The 26,480-nt window shown below is 40.8% G+C and overlaps 2 protein-coding genes across 6 annotated transcripts in view; both read left to right on the top strand.

Annotated features, from left to right (window-relative positions):
* Positions 1-2,550: 2,550 nt before the first annotated feature.
* Positions 2,551-4,676, top strand: LOC148038006 (stomatal closure-related actin-binding protein 1-like). Of its 3 annotated transcripts, none has more exons than XM_087667853.1 (5): positions 2,551-3,179; positions 3,335-3,463; positions 3,740-3,832; positions 4,258-4,398; positions 4,471-4,676. In XM_087667853.1, exons 1-5 carry the CDS (start codon positions 2,955-2,957, stop codon positions 4,531-4,533), a joined length of 651 nt encoding a protein of 216 aa, XP_087523979.1. In that variant the 5' UTR covers positions 2,551-2,954; the 3' UTR covers positions 4,534-4,676. The 3 variants fall into 3 exon arrangements, with proteins under 3 accessions (XP_087523979.1, XP_087523982.1, XP_087523986.1); XM_087667856.1 differs by having other exon boundaries at positions 4,489-4,676; XM_087667860.1 differs by having other exon boundaries at positions 2,551-3,152.
* An 837-nt stretch (positions 4,677-5,513) lies between these two features.
* Positions 5,514-26,480, top strand: part of LOC148038007 (uncharacterized) — a 43,454-nt gene continuing 22,487 nt past the window's right edge. For 2 of the 3 annotated variants that reach the window (XM_087667868.1, XM_087667864.1), the window contains exons 1-2: positions 5,514-5,777; positions 6,613-6,737. In XM_087667868.1, the coding sequence (XP_087523994.1) occupies positions 5,687-5,777; positions 6,613-6,737 (216 nt within the window). In that variant the 5' untranslated portion in view covers positions 5,514-5,686. Of the gene's footprint in view, positions 5,778-6,612; positions 6,738-23,507; positions 25,859-26,480 lie in introns of those variants that run through there. The other variant, XM_087667862.1, reaches the window with a different exon arrangement.

Below are 26,480 nucleotides of genomic sequence, written 5' to 3' on the forward strand. Positions count from 1 at the left end.
GGGTCATCCTCAGGGTTGTCACTGTGTACAAAAATGTGTATCACATGAGTTCAAAAAAGGGGAATATAAAAAAAGATAAGCTTACATATATACATTCACATAAGGAAATATTTTAAGATGTATAAATTTATTCACATAAGGGGTTTTTCTATTTCATATACATGATTTGTATAAAAGGGTATTGTTAATTTACAAAACTGACCTGGATTATTTTACAAAAGGGTATGATGAGCATGAATAAGTAAACATAGTACTTTTGTTTTTCAGGATACTAAATTCACGTTTTCAAGTCATGATCTTACAGAGTCCTTAGGGGATTCATTATGGGATACTTATGGAATCACATTAGTGCAAGGGTGTGGGCTTTTCTCAAATAGTACAAAAGTCTATATATTAGGCCCATACCCGCCCATATTAGGGGTTGGCCCCCATTAATTTTCCTCGCCATCTATAGCTATGTGGCAATGAAGTTGCCCAAGCAAATGCCAGTCTCTCCATTTTTAGTCCAACTTCATGGATCGAGATAAGTTCTATTGATTTCGGGTTGGAGTTAAAGTCATGGAGTCACACCTGCATAACTTGAACCACATCAATCACACCTAGGTTAATTGACCTAGGTGTGGCATGGCTCTAATCTAACTTTAGGTAAGCATCTTTCTTATCTTTTAACAGAAGTACACGAAGCTGATCCCTGAAGCATGAGATGACATCCAAACTTATGTGGCAAGTTGAGAAAAACACTACATGTGTTACAATTTAATAACACTGTATGTGCTACAGTTAATGCTTTTCTTCTTCTTCTCTTCATCTTCGTGAACTCTCTCTCTCTCTCTCTCTCTCTCACGCACACAGACACATGATCCTTATGGGACACCTAGGCATAGCGAGCAATCATGCAAAATTCTCTCTTTTAAAACAAAAAAAAAGTGGCATTCTAAAGAGGAAAAGCAACACCAATGTACATGGCTTTGGCAACCAAATAAATTCTAAGGGAGTACATTGAAATCATGGATGTAATGTTTAATAAAGTATGAAAAGAATAAGAAATGTCTTCAACAAACCCATTACTTGATTCAACCACATAACTCGAGTTTGCAAAAGGTGTAGAGCAACTTTACAAAAAATTTGAGGAATTCCCAATCCTTTCCATAGATTTCCCCAAGCTCTTACTTCCATCGTGCATAATGAGTGAATCCCTCATCCTATGCTTTAACATGCCTCCCTCTACATAGTTTAACCATGGTTGTTCTCTAGATACTCAACTAACCCAATGAAACTCTTGCCTTACATCGATTGCTTTTTGCCTTCAATTATCGTATTTTTCTATGTATCCAATGCTATTTCCCTTGCACATCCAAGGCTATTTCCAGTGTGTAAGGGAAGGGATGTTGGAACATTAGAAAACTTGAGGAAGAATTATCACAAAGTTAAGGGCTACTTGCACATTGTTAAGACATGATTACCCCTATGCATTGAGTCTCCCAACAATATACATAGACACGTGTTCTTTTAAAAACAAAATCATAGCAAAACTTAAAACCACTACCTTGTACTCAAATGACATTTGTTATACATCTAGGACACACATACACACAACCTCAACCCTTGTTGAATTAATTAAAAGTACAATCTATTTAAAGAGTCACTAGCTATGCAATTAAATTGAATCCACAAAACAAGCAACTCTTAATACTTGATGCATGCTTGAAATTGGAAAGCATCGGTAATGAATTTATCATAGTGTAGATGTGTTGTGGTTATTAGAGCAACATAAAGGTTATGGCTTCAACACAACCGTGATGAAGATGGAGTCACTTTGGTCATTTTGGAAACGTACCTTTTACTTTCATCAAAGGGAGCCTTAAGTGTAGGCATCCAGCACCCATCACCCAGTTTGTGTGTGTTAGACTCACACAAACTAAAATCTACTTTTAGGTTGGGCTCAGACGCAGGCAGCAGCACTGCAAACCATGACAAACCTTTCGACTCCTTCGTGCGAATAGCGAAGTTGGAGGCACAGTGTGCTACAACAAAGGTAAAGAGAGGTTTTTTCTTAGTGCCAAGGCTCTTTCTAAGGGGAGGGGTTAGTAGGAAGAGGGTGGGTCCAGCAGAAAGAGGAGTGAAGTCTCAGTCATTTGGGGGATGCCACATCAAAAGCATGCCGCTTTGATATATCTCTGCTGCCGCTTGTTTGAACCCAGCCTTAGAGCAAATGCTTTAAGAGGGAGGCCATAGTCAAAAAGTGGGTGTGCCCAATAGTAGATTCTTGAAGAGCGAGGCCATAGGCCAAAAATGGGTACGCCCAATAGCATACAAGGGGACCAATAGGTATATATTTGGGCCGTTCACAATCTGAGACATTTGAGCCCGGGTGGGTCGTTTGTGAATGGCCGGGGCCTGAGATTCAATTCAGAATGTGGGGTCCATGACTGACGTGTGGGGACAAAAAGATTCACTTTTTTTCCCTCTTTTCTCGTCAGAAGAACAAAAAAAAGAATTAAATAAATTAGGAAAAAAACAGACATTTCTCTACGAAGTTACGAACTCCTACTCCCAAGGCAAGCACACTCAGAGGCGCGCGCGCGTTCTCTTGTCTCTGTCGCCCTTCCTTAAGCTCTGCTAGAGAGCGTAGAATGTCTTCGTCTATACCAGCTCTTACTTCTGGCTTGCTTGCTTGCGAGCCAATATCGGGCTGTTTCTCTGATCGCCATGCCTGGCTCCTACCTACCAATCTTTTTCGCCCACTCCCATCAAGCCCTGTCATGCTGGCCCAAGTTCCCTGTGCAGCTTCCAGACCCTTCTCAGACCTCCCAACCGTGCCATCCATCCCCTCAAAACAACCCAAGTACAAGTACTGGTTTATTTTTTGATAGAATACAACAGCAAACACAACAAGAGCGACAACGACACAGGAAGCACAATGGACCGCAGCTGCACCCAAGGCGTCGCGGCCGATGTCTCCTTTGTCCTCAATCGATTCCCAAGCTATGGCAAAGTTGGGCTCCACAGCGACACCATGGGCGATGAGGAACCCTTCGTCCGCCCACCACGACCTCGCCACCAAGGAAGCGGTCCAACTTCTGGAGCAGCAGAGGGAGTTCTCCGTCCGTAACCTTGCCAGCAAATTCGAAAGAGGGCAGGCTGCTGCACAGGTTGCTGTAGCTAAGCTGTCTGACGGTGTATGGCAACTATACTGCTTATTAGCTTCATATGTTGCGAGAGTTCACCCTGGGAATTTATAGGACGAGCCCTGGAAATTTGTGTAAACATCTATCAGAGGTGCATTATTGTTGTCTCTTACATGCGACAAAATTTTTGGATGTCCTTTCTCCAGGTGCGGATCAGCGAGGCAACTTCATTAGGCCAGCAAGCTCTCCTTCAGAGGCTTCGTGATGTTATTGAGGCATTGCAGGGTCGAGTTGCAGGGCGTAACAAAGATGATGCAGAAGAAGTTCTAACTGCTGTGAGTGCATATGCTCCATGATCAATGTGATTGTGTAACATGATACTGCAAGGGACACAAATAATCAAACTCTGAGTCCTGCTTTCAAACCTTTATGCCACATCCAAAGATTAATCTTTTCACAGTTAATTCACAACTGCATGAAGTACTTGTCAATCCCCTTGTTTACATGTATAGAATCCTATTTTCTTGGGATGCTATGCTTCAGAAGTGCTCAATAATGTTTTGACTTGCAGCAACCTGATTGACATAGTTGTGCAATGTGCACATTTGTAGGTGGAAGCCTTATCGGGGCAAATGGGCCAAAGGGAGGCAGAGCTGGCTCAAGAGAAATTGGAAGTTAGAAATCTACCTGCCCTTTTTAAACAAGTATGTTACATCTCCAATTATAGCAAACCGGATACTGTTTCTGTCAATCATGCTAGAAGGAAGCCAAAACTCTGCTTTCTTTGCTTATTATTCTGGCATTACCTCTATGTAATAGTGCAAAGAGAAGCAATAGATATTTTGGTTTAGGGTTGAATATGTTAATTTTTGGCTTTTATTCCACAAGTGAAGACATTGTTTTGTCTTCTGCCTTAAATGAACATGCCTCTCCTTATAAATTGCTTTTAACCAATCATCTCTGTTGAAAAAATCAGACATCTTTTTCTGGCTTTTCAGCATGTTTTACATCACGTTGCTATTAAACTTGAATAGGTTTGTTGGGAGGCTGAAATCACAGTGCTGGTTATTTCAAATTTGGGCTTTTACTGCAGTTTTTGAGAAATATTTCATGTCCATGTATTTTTCAGGCATCTGATGATGCTAAGAGAATGGTGGAAGAGGCTCGAGCAGTCGTCCTGGCAGAGATTGAGTCTGCATGTGCTGCTGTCAGGAGAATTGAAGATGGCCTGGTTGAGAAGGAGTGCTTCCCTGGTGTTTTAAACCAGCAGGTGTTAGATCTTTCACTGGTTATTTTGATTTCTGTTTTTATAGCCTCTGACTCATTCACGGAGCAAGTTCAGGCTATGGTGAAAATGCAGGGATGGCAAGTTGTTGCCGTTGGAGATATAGACACACCCAAGTGATTGGGAAGTGAGAGGAGTCATTTTCTTGTCAGTTGAGCAGCAAGCAGCTCTTGGTTATAGGATCCTTGCCCACCTTCCATATGTTTCATATGTGAGGAAGGGTGTTGGATATTTATTTGCAAACCAGCATGGTGAAAAGGTTATATATGATGTAGATGAGAATGCATCTGTAATAGGGGGGGATCTGAGCAACCACTTTGGCTTGGAGCTATCTAATAACAGGAGCAATAATTTATTACAGTATTTGTCGTTTCATAACAGAACAATTGTCAACCCTTACATTCACTTTGGCCAGAGATCTGTGTGGCCTGGGGCTTCCCTCTGGAATATGTAAGCAACATAAATGCAGAGATTCGTTATGGACATGTGCCAAGTGGAAAACAGTTTATTCAGCAAGGATTAGCCAATGGGTTCCCTGACGTTGATGCTGTTTTTTATAATACTCGAAAATCAGAATCTGAGTTGTTTGATATCAAGTTTGATACACATGCCCTTCCTGTTGCACTTCCACAAGGTACGATGGCTCCCATTAATCATCTCAATACATTGTTCCATTCTCAGGCTTTCTGGGCGTTCATGCTTCCTGTATCAGTAAACCCTCGAGTTTCAGACATAATGAGGGGATATTGGGCGCAAAGACTCTTATGGGAGATTGGGGGTTATATGACACTATATCCACCATTGATTGACTGGCAAGATACCTTGAAGCCTCATTTCTTTGAAGATGAGAAGGAATTACATGACAGTGTTGACACGCTGGCTGGCTTTTTGGTCTCTTGGAGATCAAAGAAGGCAACCTTCTTTAAACGAGTTGTTGATCTAAGCTATTCTATGGCTCAAGCAGGTTTTGGACAGCTCAAGATGTGGATTATACTGTGGCTTGGCTTCAGGATCTTGTTTCAGTGGGGTATACCCAACCAAGAATGTTCACTCTTGAAATTGACAGGAGGAAACCTCTGACAGATCCGTCAGTACGTTGGGAGTTTGTGCCTCTGGCACTCCCCTCCACGCACCTTGGTGTGGTTGAAGCTTCAACAGTAGGCTTTGAAGTTGGAAATTTGCTCAGATGGAGAAAGTTTTATGGGGATGTTGTCTTAATCATGTTCTGTGAGTGGCCAGTTAATAAAGACAGCACTTGGATGGAGAATGCTTTATGGCAGAATTTTCAAAACTGTGGTTTTACTTTCCGAACAAAGTGATCCAGCTTTTGAAGTTGAAGCAGTTGAAGAATGGCAAGCATACAAGTGAGTGAAAGAAATACTCTTTTACCTCAATGTGGATATACATGCTGAAAGTTATCAGGACATTTAAATAGCTTGTGTTTACAGTTCATATCATTTGTTTGTGAAGGTCTAATCCATAAACAAAATCTCGCCTTGATGTCTTGGGAGGATTTTTAGTTCATAGGTTTATGAATGACATAATTATTGAGAAGTGAAGCTATTGTTCGAGGGGATGCCTTCTTATTGGGCTTCTTTAGTCCATCTTGTATTAGTAGAGTTTTTCACAACTAAAGCTTTGAAAGTAGTAGGTTCTATTATGTTGCACTGTAAATGCTTTTGAAATATACTAGGATGCCTTCAAAGACATGCTATGTGTTAGCAACTGAAAGCAACTGAAACTCAAAATAGGAATGGATGTCTAAAGCGGGCCAGTTTTTTGACACTAATTTCTTTTACGAATCGCCAAAGAGTGGAGTGAGAGAAACTTGCTTTGATGATGTTGAATATAGGACAATTAGAGGAGAATGACTTTATTACCATAGAGTTGTTGACCCATGAGCCATGCAAGCATGCTTGGATGATATTATAGATGAGGAAAAAAACCATTAGCCATACTCTTGCCATTATTATAGCGTGCCAATACATCTTCAAGTCTTGTGGAAACGATGAGACCTGGAAACAAAAGTGCTTCAAGCACTGTTCAATAATATCAATCGAAATACATGATCTATATATCCCAAACATTTCCTCTAGATGTTGTCACAAAACCAATATCAAATAGCTAATTGGATGGATGATTCTACTTTTTAATGCACATTGGAGTTTTGTTTATTAACCATCACTTTTTCTTTTGCAGACGACTTTCTTAGATCTTTGAGCGTTATCCAAAAAGCAGAGGGGTTCTTGTTTATTAAAGATCATGTTATTTTGAATTATTGGAACTTACTGCAAGCCAATAAAACTAAATTTTGGAATTTGCGGGTCAGTTTGTCAACTTGCTACCTTGAAAATTAACTCCTTTTTAAATTTGACTTAAAAAGATCATGTTTTTGTTTTTTAATTTCATTTAATGTAGATTTTATGTGAGGATCAAGAGTTTGGTGTGGGGTCCAGGCTATTGCACAGTATATAGATGGAATGATTTCATTAAGCCTTTTTCTAAATTCCAATGGTTAAGACACATAGTGTTGGTAGTTGTTGTTCACAATAATTTTCTCACTTTGGAGGACTTGCTTTTCAATTGCAAACCTAGTGGTAAGCATGTTGGATAATGAGAAGGAGAAAACCTTTGATCATAAACAAACAATTATTGCAAAAACTGCTACATGTAGAGTAGAAAAAAACTTGATGCTATTGTATAGACTATGGGACGTGTGCGTAGTGAAGGATGGAATGGCTTTTAGTTTTTTTGTGAGGAAACATAGGTTTGCAAAGAATACACAGGGACTGTGCAAACACGACTAACATAAAATTTTGGGTTACGTCCGAGTTATGGCTGATTCCACGTATAGTGCAATATAACAAGAGATTACACAAGATGAGTTTATATTTGGTCCCTTTAAATTCATAATTGAAGATGAAGATTATGACAATGAAGAAACCCAATACAAGAAGAATGTTGGTATGTAGAAAATGTCAAGTTTATTGGTATAAACAGAGATTCAAGCATGGTAGATAAGGTTGGGGATGAGGGCGGCGGGCCTAAAAAACGCACGTGTGAAGGCTTGAAGGATACTCTCAAGGACACTAACTTCAATGCAAGCGATGAAGGTGATCATAGTTTGCACAAGTCAAGTGATAACCTAATGCATGTTAAAAGCATGCCCAAGAGCACATTGACTTCACAGTCTACTCTTGAAAGTTGGCTAAACCAATAACGTTCAACCCTTAGAAGTTGTTAGGTTAGAACCCTGATTCATGCCGCTTCAAGGGATTGGAATGGGACTATGCCTTATGGGTAGAGAGGTTGAGTGACACATCCCTCTCGTTTTCCATTCTTTTTGAACTAAGTGCGATATGAGTCCGCTTCGGTTTAAATGATATGCGCAAAGGAGATCATCTGAAGATTCGTTTGAAGATTGACGTTAGAAGGCTATGGAATGACTTAACCATTAGAAACCTAGTGAGATTCAGGTTGATCCTAACAGGGTTGGTCGATATGTTTCATTGCGGAGTAGACTCCGGAGTCGCTAAACGACAAATCGTGTGACTTCACGTGGGAGTGCTAGGCAACATCTTTAAATCGACTCCTGTTGGACTACTAAAATGTGTCAAGATCCGGACACGTTAGAGCTTAATCCCCTTTTAACTTAATTTATAAACGTCCTATATGGTATGCACAAATGAACAAATCAGAATTTCATATATTTTCAATAACTAATCAGCACCAAAACCCCTATTCTGCCCTACCGTTTCGGTTTTGCACTCGTTGGATAGGTGTAGGGTTCATTTTTGTGTAGTTTTTTCATATAAAAAGCAGTAAAAACCATACTCTAACGTAGAAACAAGGGTGAATTGAGGCTTATCCCTCATGCTCTAGCCTTGTTATACATTCACGCCCATAAAGCATTTTTAAAAAAATTTTTAGACGTAAAAATCCATTTTTAAAACTTTTCACTTTGCCCAATCTACCACTCGAACATCCTCATTTGATCAACATCCTTCATCAAACCCCACCTCCTTCTCTCACGAATTGATCTATACGAACGAACATCAAGGAGAGAGAGGAGAGAGCAGAGAGAAAGACTAGATTTTCAGAACTTCATTCCTTACATCATATTTCATAAGATTATGACCAAAACCTTGCTCTTCTTCCATAGATCAGAGATCCATCATCATCTCTCATGATTACTGTGGTATGAAAAGACACAAAAATCCCCAAATTTTGGGGCGCAAATAAAAAAACACCCCTCCACTTGCTCGACATGAATTTTGCATCTTTTTTCAAAGTTTCATTTGAGTTTCATTTCATTTATAAATTATCTAGCACAAAACCTCCATGTTCACACTGCAAAACAAGTGGTTTCGGCCTGTTTGGAGGGCGGAAACAGACTCGGAATTGCGATCCGACTGGCTAGATAGCTTTGTGATATTGTTTTGCATCATCCTCAAACAGATCCCACGAGTCCTTTTGCATAAGGTGGTACATGGTCTTCTCCTTCCAAGCATGAAAACCTTCTTCATTGAACTTGGCTATTTGCTCAAGTTCAGACATTTTGAAGGAGGTCTTACCACGAGTGTACTCTAGTAGTGTCTATCCTTTTACAATAAGATTGAAGCTTACAAGAGATTTAATCAAATGTGCGTTCCACATTAAAAAACTTCATGTTTGTCATTGCAAAAAGCCAGCAAATGAATTGTTCTTGGATGTGTTAAGAAACACAGGTGCCAAGAAGCACTAGGTTAGTATCAAGAGATGCTAGCTTGATTTCAAGCTTGATGTTGCCTGATTTCAGGTGGTCTTCTTGATCTTCACGTGGATTGCTTGAATTCAGGTAAGTTGCTCCAGATCTTCTTCTTGAAGTTGCACATGCTGGAATTGATCAAATCTGAATGACAGGAACTTCAGTTGATTGAGAAGGATGAGAAATTGAAGAGATTTTTGAGCTTGAAGTTCAACGCTATGGAGTCTCTGTTTTAGGATTTCTTGCAAATCTGGTTCTTTGCTTGTAGCAGGAGCTACAGTGGATCATTTGCTACAATATTTACGTGGTAGATAGCTTATGTATAGGCCTTCAAAAGCCCTATATGCACAAGGTGAATCGTGGCGCACAGAGATAAATCAAGTCGTACGACAGAAATCTGGCGCAGAATTACAGCCACGACGAAATCATGCAATGTTGTTGCTCCGTGCATCAATCGACTCAATTTTTGTGATGGGATGAAGTGCTGTGAATTGTAGAGCAACTCCCTAGAATAAATTGAGTGGAGATATGGCCTATGGAGAGAGTTATGAAGGATTGAAGTGCTGTAGGTCTAGTCTAGCTATGGCTGCCAAACAGTGAGTGTGAGATTCAAGTGAGAACTGAAGTCATGTATTGAAATTGAGCTGACCTGAGGTTGAGCAGAGCTGAGAGGAGTGAGAGGAGGGTTGAGCGATGCTCGACTGAGCTCTGATACCATGTTGGAGATCACAGATCTAGAGCATGGTAGTTATGGAGGTTAGAAGATGAAGACGAGATTCATAGTGATACGAACAATGACTGTTACACAAGTGAATTAGGTTCTAAGATAGAAGCTTGGACTCATAAACAAAATCTTGTTTGAGAGACGAACACTAACAATGACACTAACTGAAAGTACAAAGCATCGTGATATTTCATTACTCACTTTGAAAGTGATAATCAAGTACAATGCTTTATAGTAGTTGGATTGTTCCACTCTCATCATTGTGCATATGGGATTTTGGAGATCTCTTGTTGGAGCATGCATCATTTTCCATTTCTTAACACTGGAGAGACCACCCAAAGTTTCTCTTGGGATAAGGACATATTGATTTCTCTAAGGGAAAGGGAATATAATGTACTGGTTCTTTTTTCTAAATTTAGTGGAAAGTTTTTTCATAAAATTTACCAAATAATTCAGCAATTTCTTTAAAATGCATGAAGCCCCACCCAAATCCAAAATCAATTGACGAGTTGAGAAGAAAATAACCATGCATACAAATAAAAATAGGCATAATGGAAAATAGAAAAAGAAGGGGGGGAGGGGCGAGATCAATGACAAGGCTTAAAAATCCCTAGCCTTAAAAAGACTTAATAAAGGTAAATGGGGGAAGGGGAGCAATTGTTTATGGCTGCTAGGATACCTATCCCCTAAGGTATTAATTATTTATTTACTAGTTAAAAGTTTTAATAATTACCTCCTCTCTTGAATCAACACACTTTCCTCTTTTTCCCAGTCTCCACGATCCCCCCCAAAAAAAAGACATTTTCCCCACCCCTTCTCCCCTATAAATGAAATCCTCCTCTTGTTGGAATTATGGCATTGGGAATCCCCCTACCTATGTGAATTTTAGCCCACCCTTCTCATGTGTAGAATGCCAAATTTAGAGAGTCTATTACTTCTCTCTCTCCTTGTCATCATAATATACTCCCTTCTCTCATTATGGCACCTTGCCTTGACTATTAATGGTGAAAATATCCCTTCCTCCCAAGCATTGTGTAATTACTACCTTGCTTTGCCCCCTATGAACTACCAAATGCCGATGAGCATCAAGGATCTCTTTTCCTGCTCTCTACTAGTATAAATAACTCCCCATAGGAGAAGAAGAGCATAAGGTAGACAAGTTGAAAGGCTACTATGATCACTAAGAGTACAAGCAAGCAATAGAATGATATGAGCAAAAAGAGAGTGAGAGAGTGCATGTGGAGCACTAAAGAAAAGTTCCAAGGTGAAGTCAACTCACCATCAACGAGATGTATTATAAAGACCCTTTTCTCTTATTTGTATCTCTTCACTTCTCCACTCCTCCATTTCGCCATGCCTCCTTGAAAAAGAGCTAATGTGGTGGGATCTTGAAACATTGTGGGACCCTTGAATGTTGCAAGACCCTTTCAATATAATGGGACCATCATCAACCCCCTCAATGAAACACATGCCACCATGTATGCTTCAAATAATTATCATTTGTCTTATTTTTATTGTACACTAATAAAATTATAGTTAAATTATGTTTGAGAAAAGAAAAAATAAAGTTCTTTAATGACAAGAGAAAGTGTATTTATTAGAGTGTCTTAAACTATTATATTTTATCAGATAATGTGTTAGAATAATAAAATCATTGTAAAGTAGAGAATTGTGAATAAGAGTAAGGAATTATTATTTTGAGAATGCAAATTTAGTATTTTACAAAATGACATCTTGAAAAACTAGTTGGGTTCATGGGGTATTGTAGTAAGAGAAAATTGTCACATACGTTAGTTAAATCATAATTCAAATAGAAATTAGATATGAAACTTCAAATATATTAATGATAAATTAACATACGATAAGTAGATAAAGAGATGATCCTTTGTTTTAATTAGAATAGGGTAGAGAAAGTAAAAGGAAAAACATAAATACTCGAACTCTATTTAAGATAATGTCAATGTAAGTGTTGGGGGTAAAGGCGCCTATGCCTAGCCGCTCGTGTATTACTACACTGACAATACCCGCACTTGCCCAGTGCAGATGGCAGGTGTCCATCACTATATTCTTTATTCTTTTAGTGACATTTGAATAAAGGGAAGGCCGGTCACACATTGTGACTATTGGAGTTCTCACATCTTGAGTCTCTCTCTCTTGCTCTCTTGCTCCATCCACCATAGCTCACACCTCTTTTGCTTTTGCTTGCTCGTATTTCCACTTGGGCTTTTCCCTTCAACTGGTATTAGAGCCTTCTTTTCCATGAGCTCAAGCTCAATTTGGCATTGCTTCAACTCTCATTTGAGTTACCTAGAGCAGGGTTTCATCATTGGCAGCCATAGCTCCACCTCTGGAGATTCATATTGAGCTCTCATTGCTCTAGGACTTCTCAGGACCTATTGGGGCTATCTCAAGGCATTCTTGAACCTACATTGAGCTTATTTCAGGGAGTATTTAGCTCAGTAATCAAGGCTGGAAATACCAAAACGTTGTTTTAGTTGTGGCCATTTTCAAGCACTTGTGATTGCTCAACCACTCCTCGGCATTGGACAAAGGATTTGGCATTGTTTACCACTCCTCCTGGCATTGACCATTAACATTGAGCGTTGGTTTTGAGTCATTGAGCTTTAGCAATTTAACTGTGCAAACAGGGCAGCATGCTATCATAAAACAGGGACAGCCATATCTTCAATGTTTGGAACTTGTATATGCTTCCCGGGATGCCCTTATATCTATGTTTTGTTGCCGGATACTTGGAGGATCGTATGTCATTGGCTTGAGATGCTATTGGACTTATTTGAGCACTCTTTAAGCTCAATTTTCTCACGGATATCACTGTTGTCATAACAGGACTGAATGCTACTTGTTTGGGAAATGTTATGCTCTTGGCTTATGTGATGCTCCCGGGATGCTCATTTGATGCTGGACACTTAGGGAATGTTTGATGAATATATTGGAATGCTTTTGGATTGATTTGAGCCCATATTTGGCTTAGTTTTACTATCGTTTTTACTGCTGTAATAAGCAGGGCTGAAGGCTATTTTATTAGTGAAAGCATATGCATATTGCTTGTTGATGCTTACCGGCTACTTGGGATGATACATTGATATCTATGGTTAATGCCACATGCTTGGCCATGCTCTCGAAATGCTTTTGGGCTTTGATTGAGCTCAAATTTTCTAAGACTTGACTATCATTTGACTACTGTACATTTAGTGGACAGCAAGCTTTTAACAAGGACAGTCTATGCCTAATGCTCTTTCATGCTATTCGGGAATTTGATCGAATGTATTGGTGCATGACATTGAAGCTCTATGTTTGGTTATGCTATTGAACGCATTTGAGCTTTGATTTGAGCTTAGAACATTTGACATTTGTTGTGAGTTATTTCATTGGATGCTTCAGAGGTCTATGACCTTACGGGCTTGAAACTTTTATTGGGTCTTATGCTCCCGACTATGTACTTGATGTATCTTGGATGCTTGGATGTCACTCACATGAGGATTTGAGCTTTGTTTTCTCATCTGGCATCTAACTTTTGTTCGAGTGTGGGAGCTACTTACTTGACACTTGGATGTTACATTGAGCTTTGGATTTTATTTGTAGTTGAGCTTGAGCTACTTCAACTTTTGCTCGTGTGCTGCAGATTGTTTTGTATTAGTGATTGCCCTTGTTTGGCATTGATTTCTTACTGATATACCTCGTTTTCAACATGTTGTAAGTGCAGATTGTTGCATTATTTATGAGAGCATTCCCCTCCATTTGATGGTATTTTGGTCATAGTTTGTGGATAGCTCATTATTTAGTCATTACCTCTTGTTTTCAATATGTTTTGGCAGTGATTTTGGGGCTATTTTGCAAGCATTACAATAGCTTGTTTGATCTGTACTGTGCCTCTTTTTCCTGTAGTAGCATGGCTGGTCATTCAAATGTCAATGCCATCTTCAACATTGAAAAGTTGGATGGCAGCAACTATGGCTATGAGAAGATCCAAATTTGGTAGGTTGTGGCACAAAACCCTTAGATTAGGTGGATCAAATGCAAAAGCATTAAGTTTGAAAGGTCAAGATTAAGATGCACGGGATTACTTAGATGAGCTTTGCAAGTCCATGATTATCATGTCCCTCAACAAGTAAGTTTATTATAATATTGTCACAAATGGGCAGTTTGCATGGGATCTTTGGGAGAAAATCTGTAATCTCTATGATAAGCAGAGCCCCAGTGCACTTCTAGGCAAGTGGATAGAAGAAAGAGCAGATTTTTCCAAAGATTTGGCACTTGGCAATCCAGGAGCGATTGTAAACCACTAACCGTGCCCAATAGAGACCCTAAACAGACCAAGAGAGCGGCCACAATCTGTGCATCAGAGCCTTACTAGGCCGAATGAAGAGGAGTGAGAATTTTATTGAATTGGCTACATTTTCACTTCACATTATTTAATAACTTGAAATACACATGGAAAGTCGAAATATTGCTTGCACATGGTGCACAGTGAAGAGGACTACTCACAAGGTAGTTGCTTTAATTAGAGGACTATTTGGAATAACAAGGAGCTCATATAAGATAATGTAAATTGAACGAACCCACCATTAGGAGAAGACCCTAGGCTTCGAGGAGGCAGGAGACTCGAGGAGCCAAACTGCTTGGAGAAGAAGAGGAACAACACCATTAAGGACTTGACATTGCTTGATTTGATTAATCTAATTGACACCTTAGTGGCTCAGGAAATAGCCGACATGTCTGGCACTAGCACCAATCACAAAAATGATGAGCTTAATGTAGGATATTTCCTAGTTGATATCTAGCAGATGATCAATCGATATGACTTGCAAATCAAGATGGAGCATCACGGTCGGCTAGCTGAGGACATCATAGTTGACCTTGAGGAAGAGCGAAAATTGACTAGGAAAGCGTTGTAAGGCATAGCTGCTTACAATTAGGAACAACGAGAGCAAAGACTAAGACAAGAAATAGAAATGTGAGAGGTCTAGTGCATCTTTGCTTTTCTAACCGAAATAAGCCAAGACCCAGTGGAGAGAGGGAGAGAGTGCTAGAAGCCGACCTTACGCTCGTTGAGTGAGCTTCTTACAAAGCAACTCTTGGATAACACAACTGTCGAGCAGAGCAGAGCGGCCCTAGCAACTTCGTTGCTAACGGGACTAGGGATCACTCCGAATTCGAAGAGCCAAATGAAGATATCCGTAGTTGCCAAGCAACTCGACAAGTATCAGCTCGATAACGACCCATATAGCTTCGTAGAGCAGTTGAAGCAAGTATGCGAGGCAAATGGCCTGACACAGACCCTACTCAACATGTGCAAGCTTTTGGTCTATGTCTTGGGGATAAAGGACGGATGTGGTACACCGGTCTACACAATGTCGAACACAACAACTTCAACGATCGCAAGAGTCTCTTCATCAGGATATTCTCTGAGGTAGATTACTCGGATAACCTTATTGTTCGACTGATGAACGCCAGTAAAAAAGATGAGGATATTCGAGATTATGTCACCTATGTGTGGAGTCTCTTTAAGAGAATCCGAGTCTTTGTAAGTGGAATTAGGAGCAAAGAGCTTTACAAGGCTTTGGTGAGCAACTGGAACTTGCAAAAAAGGGATGTGCTAGCTAGGGTTTTCGAAGAAGCCATACATGTGGATAACCTGCTCAAAGAAAGAGGCTTGAGGGCCACAAGTCGAGATAGTTCAGTCTCTAGAACCTTAGAGAGAGCTTTAACCGTTAGCAAGAGATCTAGCTAGAGTAACCAAAAGAAAGGAAAGAGTGTTGACTCTAGCCATGACTCTAGCTAGGAGTTGGCGGATATAAAGCTAGAGTTGATCAAGCTCCAAGAGATAATTAGAAGACCTACTCGACCTCACGTGCAATGTGCATGTATTGTGGAGGGGACCACCTCTTGGCTGAGTGCATGGATTCTAGATCTTGACCTTGTGCCAACAACTGCTATAGATTTGGCCATGATGCTATGCATTGCCATTTACCAAGGAGATTATCATGCCCTTAGCCATACACCTAGTTGTTGGGGTAAAAGGCCCTTGGGCTTGCTAGTGTACAGTGACCGCCCATATTCTTTATTCATATATAATATGATAGTGTAATAAGGTGTCATATCATTCTTGACAGCAGCTACATTGTGTGTGCTCTTCTCTCCCGCATCTTCCTCTTCTCCTTCTCCATTACCATTGCATCCCCTTCAACTGGTATTAGAGCGGGTCCTTCGCGAGCGCTTCCTGGCCTCTTCTCGACCTTTCCCACACGAGATATGAGATCTTCACTTCCGCCATTTTCATGGACAACAAGGTTTTGAAGAGGGCAGCCATTGTTGAGCTTGCTCGTGAAGCTTGAAGCTTCCCCTCCACCTTTGGCTTGATTGGTGGCCTTCTTTGACCCCTTGGGGAAAACACACACACCAACACCCCCCCCCCCAACGAACCACCACATGCAATCTTTGTAGCAACCCCCGAGCCCCATATCTACAGCTGGCGCAATCACGCCATGTTTATAGACGCTTTTTCTAGCATGACAGAGATCTAGAATAGCTCCTCACCCATGTGGCACTTGTTTATAGTCTATTGATGTTGAGATGTTTGCAATCACACCTACTTTAGTTCCTTTTCAACTCTGGTCAGCAAGCCAGCCCGTGACTCCATCTCTTAACTCTATCTTCACTTGAGCTTCCATGGCAACCATAGCCAACTATACCTTGCCAGCTTGAAGCTCTTATATCTCACTCCACAGGTCAAATCTCTTGGAGCTTCCTTCTAGAAAAGTGTTCTTCTACTTCCAAAGCTTCTTGTTAGCTCAATCACTGGCATCAGGCAACCATAGACTCAGCATTGTCAAAATTCTCAGTCACTGCCATAGCTTGCAACTGTGACCTATAGGACATACCCTGCTTGGAGTCCCTGGATCTCACTGTAGAGGCCATTTCAGCTCATGATTTCTTTTGAGGATCTCTTCATCACTTTAGGGTGCTCCTCCTTGGTACATCACAGTATGACATTGAGCCTCCCTAACTCCAGCATTGCGTGGATTGTCCATTGCTGCCTTGTTTGCGCCTGCGTGCTGTTCGTACTGATGAATTGTCTCCTGCGTTGTGCAATGTATCTTGTGAGCATAGGGCTTTTGATAGAGCATCAGGTCAGCTTCATTTTCATAAAAAAAGTTTAAAAAATCATTAAGTATAGGTTTGCAATGTCAAAAAAACCAAGCCACTGTTAGAAACCCTAACTGTGACTCCATAGCCATTTTCACCTAAGCTCAGAAATTTCATCATTTTCTCTCTCCTGCCACTTGGAGCAACCCATTGCCACTCTGAAGTATTGTCCTAGCATCAAATTAAGGAGGGTTAGGACCTGGAAAGATCGAAGAAGGATTGACGATCTCGAACTAAGAAGATTCAAGTTCGACATAAACTCAGACATAGTCTTTACATAGTGTGTTTTCACACTATAATTACTTGTGTCTCTTGACACACTGTAATATGCTCTTCCACTGATAAAATCTGAGAATTTGGAGTTGATTTGCTGCTGGTTTTCCAACTCCAACATGGGCAAGGACTCTATGACAGTTCGCTTCAAAGGGGTCGGGTTTCACACTTGGCAGACTCGCATCAAGCTCATCTTAATGAAGAAGGGTCTTTGGGCCATCACCAGTGGCAAAGAGAAGAAGCCTCTTGATGCGGACCTTGTAGTCACTTAGCAAAAGAATGATGATAAGGCTCAGGTCATTATAAAACTGGAGCTAGATGACAGCTATATCCACCATGTGGATAATTGTGATACTTCACAGGATACATGGAAGAGACTTGACACTTTGTTTGGCGCACAGTCTAAGTCATCAAAGTATGGTCTCCTGATTGAAATTTTCAGGCTTGAAATGCAGTCCGACACATCACTTGCCACACATCTAAATTACATGGAAGACTTCTAACTTAGCTTGCAAGAATCAACATTAAAATGGAAGAAGATGTTTGCATTGGTGTTCTGCTTAAAAATTTTGTCTCTTGAATATAATAATGTGTCAACAACTCTAATCAATATGCCAAACCCTAAGCTTGTTGATATCTAGGCATCACTGTGAGAGGAGGAAAATAAGCTAAAAACTAAGGAAGAACCAAGCACCTCTAGAGATGAACAAGCATTATATGTTGGCAACAGGTACGAAGGCAAGAAAGAACAGCTTTTCTGTGATTTTTGCAAAAGGACCGGACACACCGAGAAGTTCTGCCTTGCCAAAAAAAGGTTCTAGAAGGCTTATCTTGCTGCAGTTAAAGAAGAAGAAGACCATGGAGCAAAGGAAGAAGAAGAAGTAGAAGACCACAAGGAGAAGGACAAACCTCATTAGTCCTTCTATTTGGATAGAATTTTTTAGCCTTGTACTGCATAGCGCTAATGCTTCGGACATAAACATGTAAACTCCTCATGTAGCCTTGTACTATAGCCTCTGTATACTTTGTAAGGTCCCTATTATAGCCTTTGGATGTCCACCATGTTTGTGGTATCCACACTTAGCCTTTTTTTCGACAGCCTGTGGTGTTTTGCCATGTCTATGGTGTGTCCACACTTTGCTGGTGTTGCTTTCACTAAAGCCTCTATACGCTTTCTACTTCTGGTTGTGATTGAGGAGGGGTGTTGAGATGTTTGCAATCACATCTACTTCAGTCTCTTTGGAAGGAGCAGTGAGGGCTCAGGACTAGAATCCCATAAGCACAGTAGGAGAAGTGCTACCATCCAATTTCCTATAAAGCATTGTTCTTGCTCTCTTTTCTAATAAAATGTCATAGTACTTTTGTCCTTTAGTAAAGTCTCTGTGTCATTGTCAGTCTATACACAAGATTGTGTTTATGAGTCCAAGCTTCCGTCTTGGAACCTAATTCACTTGTGTAACAGTCAGCCATGTTAGTGTCTTCATGAACTCACTCTTTCTCTTCCAACCTCCATAGCTTCCGCCTCAAGCCATGTTTTAGATCCTTGTTTTTCAACAATTGAGACCCCCCGGCAGTTGGTATTGAGCTTGGGCACTTACACATGACTTGGGGCTTTGATTTTGAGCTCCTCTTGGCTGTATAAACAACAACAGGCCTGATTTCAGCCTGTCCCAAACATTCACAGTAGCCCCCAGCTCATTTACTTTATCTGGCACTTGGTTATGGCTTGTCAAAGCCTCTTGACACTTGGCTTTGGGTTTGGGCACTGATATTTATGGTTGGCATTGAGCTTGGAGCTGATTTAGCTCAGCCATGGACTGTTTGAACAGTCCCAGGATCTGTCCAGAACAGGGTAGCAATTAACATTTCATGCCGATGCTTATTTACCCATATCATTTGATACCCAATTTTGCCCAGAATGTGCCTACATATCAGGTAATGTATGCCTATGATGTGAGATACTTTTGGGGCTAAATTTGCTCAGCCATTGACTGTTTTACACAGTCCACAGGTAGCCCAAGAGAGGGCAGCCCCCTATCATTACATTTTATACTTATATTACATGATCATTTGATGCCCGATTATTCTTGGTTGGTGTCTATACATATGGGAAAGTATGTCTATGGTTTGCCTATGTTTTTGAGATTGGATTGAGCCACTATTTACTACTAAAAACTTCAGGGCTGAAGCTATTTATGCTACAGTTGGGTTATACCTATTGGGCACGGGATGCTCCCACCTATTTGGGGTTATGTACTAATGTATTTGGATGATGCCACATGGTTCTTTTTTCTCCCAGAATGCTTTTGAGTAAGAAGTAGAGCTCAATTTTATGGTTCAATGTCATTTTTTATTTCCAGCTGGCATTCCACTTATGACTGCGTATACCTAGGCTACCCATGTGGGTTTATGTCTTGGTGGATGCTTTTGGGTTGATTGGAGTATGACAGATGTTTGGGCTTGACAAGACTTGCATTTGAGGACTTTTGTGGAGCAGTTGGACATTGATTTGGCTTTTTCCATTACAACCTTGGATGTTTGGTGGATGCTTCTATATGTATGAGCAGTGATTGCTCTACTCTTTAGTAGTTGGTTGATTGAGCTATGATTGCTCAGCGATTCTTCGATCTTTGTGGGTTCTTTTGGATTGATTAGTGGACTTTCCAATGCTTGGACTACAGTTATGGTTTTCTTGCTCCTTTGTTGTCTAGCTTCTATGCTAGTTGGGCTACTGTTGCCCATCCATGTTAGAGAGTAGATGCTATGTATGCTTACCTGTCTATGCACATGGTGTACTATTGTATACCTTACAAAGCCACATTGTATGGATGATGTTGTTGGAGGTTGACCATTGCAGGATCTTATGCCACTTACCGGTTTTGCATTGACTTGGATCCTACTATGTGGTCTGATGTACTGTAGAGTCATGTTTGCCATTATGGTTATGTGTTGATTTCATGGCTGAATACCGTATGCTCTTATGACATATGTCTTATGCTTTACCGTATTGTGGTTGGTTATGCCATGTGGTTGGCTATGACTCTTTTTCATGTGGGAGCTTTTGCATCCTTGGTTGTTGCCTTTATGTCCTCTCGTCCGTTGAGGTTTCATGAGCCTTTGCAGCATACTTCCACCCCACTGATATACTTGTAGATGATTATCTTTATGAGCAGGTTCCCTTTGTTTTGATGCTTATGCATAACAGCCTTGGACTCATGGGTTGTGCCTGCTTCATGAGAAACATTCTTGGATTGCTTTGTTGTATGGATTGCGGGATTGCTTGTCTCCTGGATGTCATGAACTCGGGGATACTTGCTATTCTTTCGTGCAGTTTCTCACTTATTGTACAGTTCGCTTTCCGATTGGGCATTGGGTGAGATGTCATGATTCCTCACCTTGTCTCGTTTCTTTTTTCTTTGTTTTTTCACTCCCTTGCGCATTGGCATTTTAGTGGGAGGTTGTTGGGGTAAAAGGCCCTTGGGTCTGCCTGTGTACAATGATCGCCCATATTCTTTATTCATATATAATATGATAGTGCAATAAGGCTATCATATCATTCTTGACAGCACCTACATTGTGTGTACTCTTCTCTCCCGCATCTTCCTCTTCTCCTTGCCCACTGCCATTGCATCCCCTTCACTAGCCATACTACTTGGAAAATAGACCGTGCTAATTTGTGATGAGAATGTAAGATACAAGAATTGGTTTGACAAGCATGTCAAACAACGTGACTTCGAGTAAGGCAACCTAGTGCTACTATACTCAGTGAAGGGTCATAAGCAAAATATGAAATTAAGAGGATTAGAGTCTCTCAAAGTCTACAACATTAGTCGAACCGACAACGTAGAGCTTGAGACCTTAGAGGGATAAGGCATAGGCTTCTTTAATGGCAGTCCCCTTAAGAAGTACTACCCTCCAAACCATCCATTGCGTGAGCTGCCAATGCTACAAATACTTGTTAATGTAAGAGTTTTCAACTATCACAAAAATTAAGGATACAAACAAGGCAGCAATGGAACCTGCTTACTTGCGAATCACATACACTGCTAAAAAAACAAACACCTTTGATGTGCTCGATGATGATGGAGTTGACTTCAACATCCTTACCACAAGAGCATTGGACTCTCATTGGTCATCCCCAACAGCAACCCTCTAATGTGAAGCTCAACCCATTTGGGGTACAGGCCTACGCACTGCTAGCAAAATGTAAAGTAGTGGTCTCTAATCGATACTGAAAGCCTGCCTATGATGTTCTATGTATTGCCTAACTCGAAGGCTGCTGGTAAGGAATCGCTGCTAGGACGTGCCTTCAAAAAGCACACACATTGCAATGTTGACTATAACTTTTAGACCTAGTGCAAAGGTGGGGGGGGGGGGAGGGGGTCGTGACTTGTCCCACCCTACCAAGATCGACCAACCGCAACCCGAAGAAAACACATGCAAGCCCATACAGTAGTAGCTCAAATGGGTGCCCAAACGACACTTGCAGCCTCCTAGAAATCAAACTCTACGAACGCGTAACCATAGAACATCACGCCCTAGGCCGAGGAGAGAAAGCTGACACTACCAAAGTAGACGAACGGCCAAGACAATGGTTGCCCAAAGACCTCTTGCATGCTCAAGGCTACTACAAAGGCCACATAGTAGCTCAAATGGGTGCCCAAACGACACTTGCAGCCTCCTAGAAATCAAACTCTACGAACGCGTAACCATAGAACATCACGCCCTAGGCCGAGGAGACAAAGCTGACACTACCAAAGTAGACGAACAGCCAAGACAATGGTTGCCCAAAGACCTCTTGCATGCTCAAGGCTACTACAAAGGCCACAACAAGATTTGGTTGTCTAAGCCCATGGGTGGCATACATGCCTCTGAGTTGTCTACTACCAATCCATCTCCAAGACCTTGTGAGCCACCTAGAACAAACAAGCCTTTGCGTCGCAAAACACATCTATGGGCCTAACACGTGCCCCAAGGATCCGTCGAAGCAGCAGCCCACCAATTGTTGAGTTATCTAGTCCATTTAAACCCCAACCTCCTAAAGGCCTTCGACCATCTTATTAACAGAGATCCATTATTACATTTGCCTCTGATCTAGCTGAGAACATGGGGGATGACTTGGTCACATGCATCAGAGGCTTGGATGCCACTTTCACCATGCTTGCTAAAAGCTATGACCGATCCTTGAGATCGATCGGACATAGGCCTCCTCAATGAGCCTTTAGCAACGAAAGTATGCACACTTCCATGCACTTGGGAGCAATCGGAATTCATATTTATTAAAGTTTTTATGGTAGCTGAGGAGTTGATCACCAATGAAATTTCTCAAGAGCAAGCCCGCAAACAACGACTGATCACATCCAAGAGCAAGGTCTCTGCAACTAGTCAGGAACTAGAAGAGTTGAAAACACTAACGGACTCTGCCCCTTCTTTTCTATAGAAATTGTATGCTCTCCATCTCCAGTGGTAACAAGAGGGGTGCCAAATCATGACCAATGATGAGCAGAGACGATGCACCATCAAAACCTCGAGTATGATCCAACTTATGTGGATCCTACCTCATTTAGAGTATTAGCCACCACTCGTAATCGACCCTTAGAAGATCATGTTATGGCCCATCCTTACTTGGATCGCATCCTGAGTGAGAAAGAACTACACGTTGCTAGCCGGATCAACTCTGGTGACTTCCTAATTGATGTCTTGACCTACGTTACACGCATCGGCATTAGACCTCAGGACACGGACCATCATGCTACCTTACAGTACAACCCATAGTTTTACGATTGGCTCATGAAACAGTTAGCATCGCACCCATGTGCTTAATGCCCTTAACCCTTCATCCTCGAATCCTAGGAAGGATTTGCATCATTCTCGGGGGGAAGGGAAAGTAAGGTGGAAAAGAAAACCTTAGAGGAACACGAATAATAAAGCATAAAAAGGGAAATAAAATAGGAAGAAAACTTTAAGATCGAAACTCAAAAGTAAAAGACGGATAAAAAGAGTTTGCACTTAAGAAGAATATTCAGGAAATGCTTGCTTGGAATTTATAGACTATTTGAAGTAAGAATTTCCATTCTATGTTTGAAGTCCCTTTGTTTCATTGCATAAACTTACAATCTTTTTGCCTTCATGTTAGAAAATGGCCTTGCAAGTGAACTAATAGAAGTTGTTGTATCTTGGCAGCAATCCGAAATGGCAGCACAAATTCCATTCTCGAGAGAAGAGCATAATAGGTATCGATTGGCTGTCGAGACAAGAGTCTTCAACCAACTCAAGTACCGTAGCATTGGCAATCTGAGGGAATTGATAAATGCTGAAGATACAATGAAGAGGATGATTGACCGATGGAACCTTCATAATTACGTGGAAAAAGTTGGCCAAGAAATTCACCATAGTAGATGCACGAAGTTCTTGAGAACCTTTGATGGAAGCAAGGACAGCAGCACCATAACTATCAGGCGAGGAGGCTCTCCCAGGAAGGTCGAAGTTGCACTAAGGCCGAAATTGGTGGGGAAAGGATTATGGTTGGCAAGTGTCCAAGGAAAAAGATAGAAGAGGGATGTCTACAGCATGTTGAAGATGACTAAGGCAAGGGTGCACACCAACGATGGAATTAGCTTAGCGGACATTCCTGACGCTACCGTCCAGCTGTAAGAAAAAATGGTGCATGCAGTCTTCTCTAGTCGTAGGTACAACACACTTATGACGAGAATCTAAGTGCCAATGCTTGAAAGCGTCACAAAAGGAGCCCTAGAGGAAGTCAACCTAAGTGCTTATGTTCAAAGAACCAACGAAACTTCAGCCAAGGCGCTAGCATCCAGCCAAAATCAAGAGGTGATGAGTCATGAGTTGCTACCTCCGAATCTGATCGCAAAACACTTGCATCCAAAGGGTCGACCATAGGTTTTGGCGGGGTACTAACTATCATTATCCAAGAGGTGGTGGGAGAAGTGGCAGGTGAAGAGGAAGTGGGGGAGATCCTTGAGAGATCGCCACTCCACGAGCAAGATTAGTCAAGTGAAAGAACATTGAGCGAGGGCAAAGAACAAGAGACGCCACCTAGCCAAAGAGGATCAAAGAAGTTGCAAATTAAGATTCAGCTAAAGATGCAAGAGGAAACCAAGGAGAGGATGATGAGAAAAGAAATGACTGAGTTGCAAAAGGCGTAGGAAGAGTCAAAAAGAATGAAAGAAGAGAGGGTGAGGAAATTGGAAGAAGAAGCAGATAGACTATGCAAGGAGGAGGAAGAAGACACGATGAAAGCTATTTGTATGTGAATAGGATAGCGTGCCAAGGAGGAGTTAGCCGCCATGAGCCCACTAATAGACAAAGAACCAAGCACCAGTGCCAAGGCTGTAGAGATTGAGTAAGGAAAAGGCAAGGGTTGCTCCATCCGATCCCACCAGCTCTCATGGCCCCAACCGCAACTATAACAACCACCGAAGGCACCACAATCACAGTGAATGAAAGTAATCTAATGGCTTGGGTATAGTATCTTGTGGGTAGAGTGCAAGAGATAGGCCCAGAGTCAAGTGGAGGAGCTCCAACAGCGAGAATGAAGAGACCGCTAGCTGCGATTACCGAATCAAGGCAGGATCCTAAAAAGCAGAAAGTAGAGGTATCAACAATGCCGATGCCTATAGCAGTGTCATTGTCGATGGGTTATGATGAGTATGTCAAGGAGCTCCATGCGCAACATCTGTAAAAGGGAAAGGAAGAAAAGAAGATTGCTGTGGCTAAGCTGCATTTCAAGTCATGTGGACAGTCTCATAGTAAGTCCCGTAGACCTAAGTCTAATTTGACATGCCATTATTGTAAACAAGTATTACATATCATGCCGCAGTGCCATAAAATTTGCGATGACAAGCAAAAGGAAAAGGGCAAAGAAAAAGTGCAAGACAAGTCTAATGATCGCATCATTGTCCTTGCTATGTCTAGTGCTAAGATTGAAGAGATCAATGTAGTGCAACAACCTGACTCTGATGATGATTCTATACCTACATCTTCTTCTTTGGATGAGTTACAATCGATTGATGCCTCGCATAGTTTTACTCAGTGTTGGTTATGATGGATTCAGGGGCTTTCTTTCATGTGATTCCTCATAGAGTAATTCCACTTCTAGCGCAATATGACTGGATTTGTCCATTTGAGGAATGACTTGCCATTGCAGATAGTTGGTATTGGTGATATTTGGCTACAGTTTGATTCAAGCGATATGTTTACTTTGCATAATTTTTGACATGTATCGGCTCTCACGAAGTATCTTATCTCTATTGCCACACTGGATGATGAGGGTTACTTTGTTTCCTTGGAGGATTATTCTGGAAAGATCACCCATGGGAACCTTGTTCTAGCACATGACGCCAAGTTTGGCACTTTATATCCCTTGGTTATGCTTTCACTTGGGCTTCTCCCTTGAATAGAAAATTACACGTAATTTAAAGATACAATATTAGTTATGTAATGATAGTTCTTAAATTAAACACATGTTCAAAAGTTTAGAATAATAATATACTTTATATTTCTAATAAATAATGTTTAAACTAGGAGGATAATGAACTATAAATAATTAGTTATAACTTTTGTTTCATCCAAGAGAATATAATCAATCTAATAATTAAAATTCTAAAAGAATTGAATAAATAGGAAAGTTACTAATGTTTGAAAATCATAGGATCCTAATTTTCCCACTATACATTTAAAATTGGGATACTTCTCAAACATACTAGGAAAAAGATGAAATATTTTCTAGTCAGTATAAAATACGAACTAGGAATTTCTAGGACCACCATCTTACAAATCGTAATTTAAGGAATTAATATGTTATATAAACACATTAATACATAACATGGAAGAGCTTAGGCAGTCAAAATTAGTTGGGTATATTCTTTTCAACCATCAATATTTATGCAATTTTTGTAATATTTCTATTTTTTCTTTCTACAACCCCATTTTATTATGGGATATTCTTGCAACAAGTAAACTAATGTTTTATTTCATGAGACCCCAAAAAATCACTATTGGTCAAAACTACCTAGTTTTACATGTTGAAATCAAGCAAGTCATGTAAGTTTAAGAAATGCAATGCAAAAAGCATAAGTGATAGCAAGAATCACATGACCATATAGAGTGGATATAGAGAGGCCATAACCACTT

Source organism: Lygodium microphyllum, chromosome 3 (assembly GCF_053477565.2).
Source record: "Lygodium microphyllum isolate KBCC chromosome 3, Lygodium_microphyllum_v1.1.10, whole genome shotgun sequence".
In the NCBI taxonomy this organism is placed as follows: Eukaryota; Viridiplantae; Streptophyta; class Polypodiopsida; order Schizaeales; family Lygodiaceae; genus Lygodium; species Lygodium microphyllum.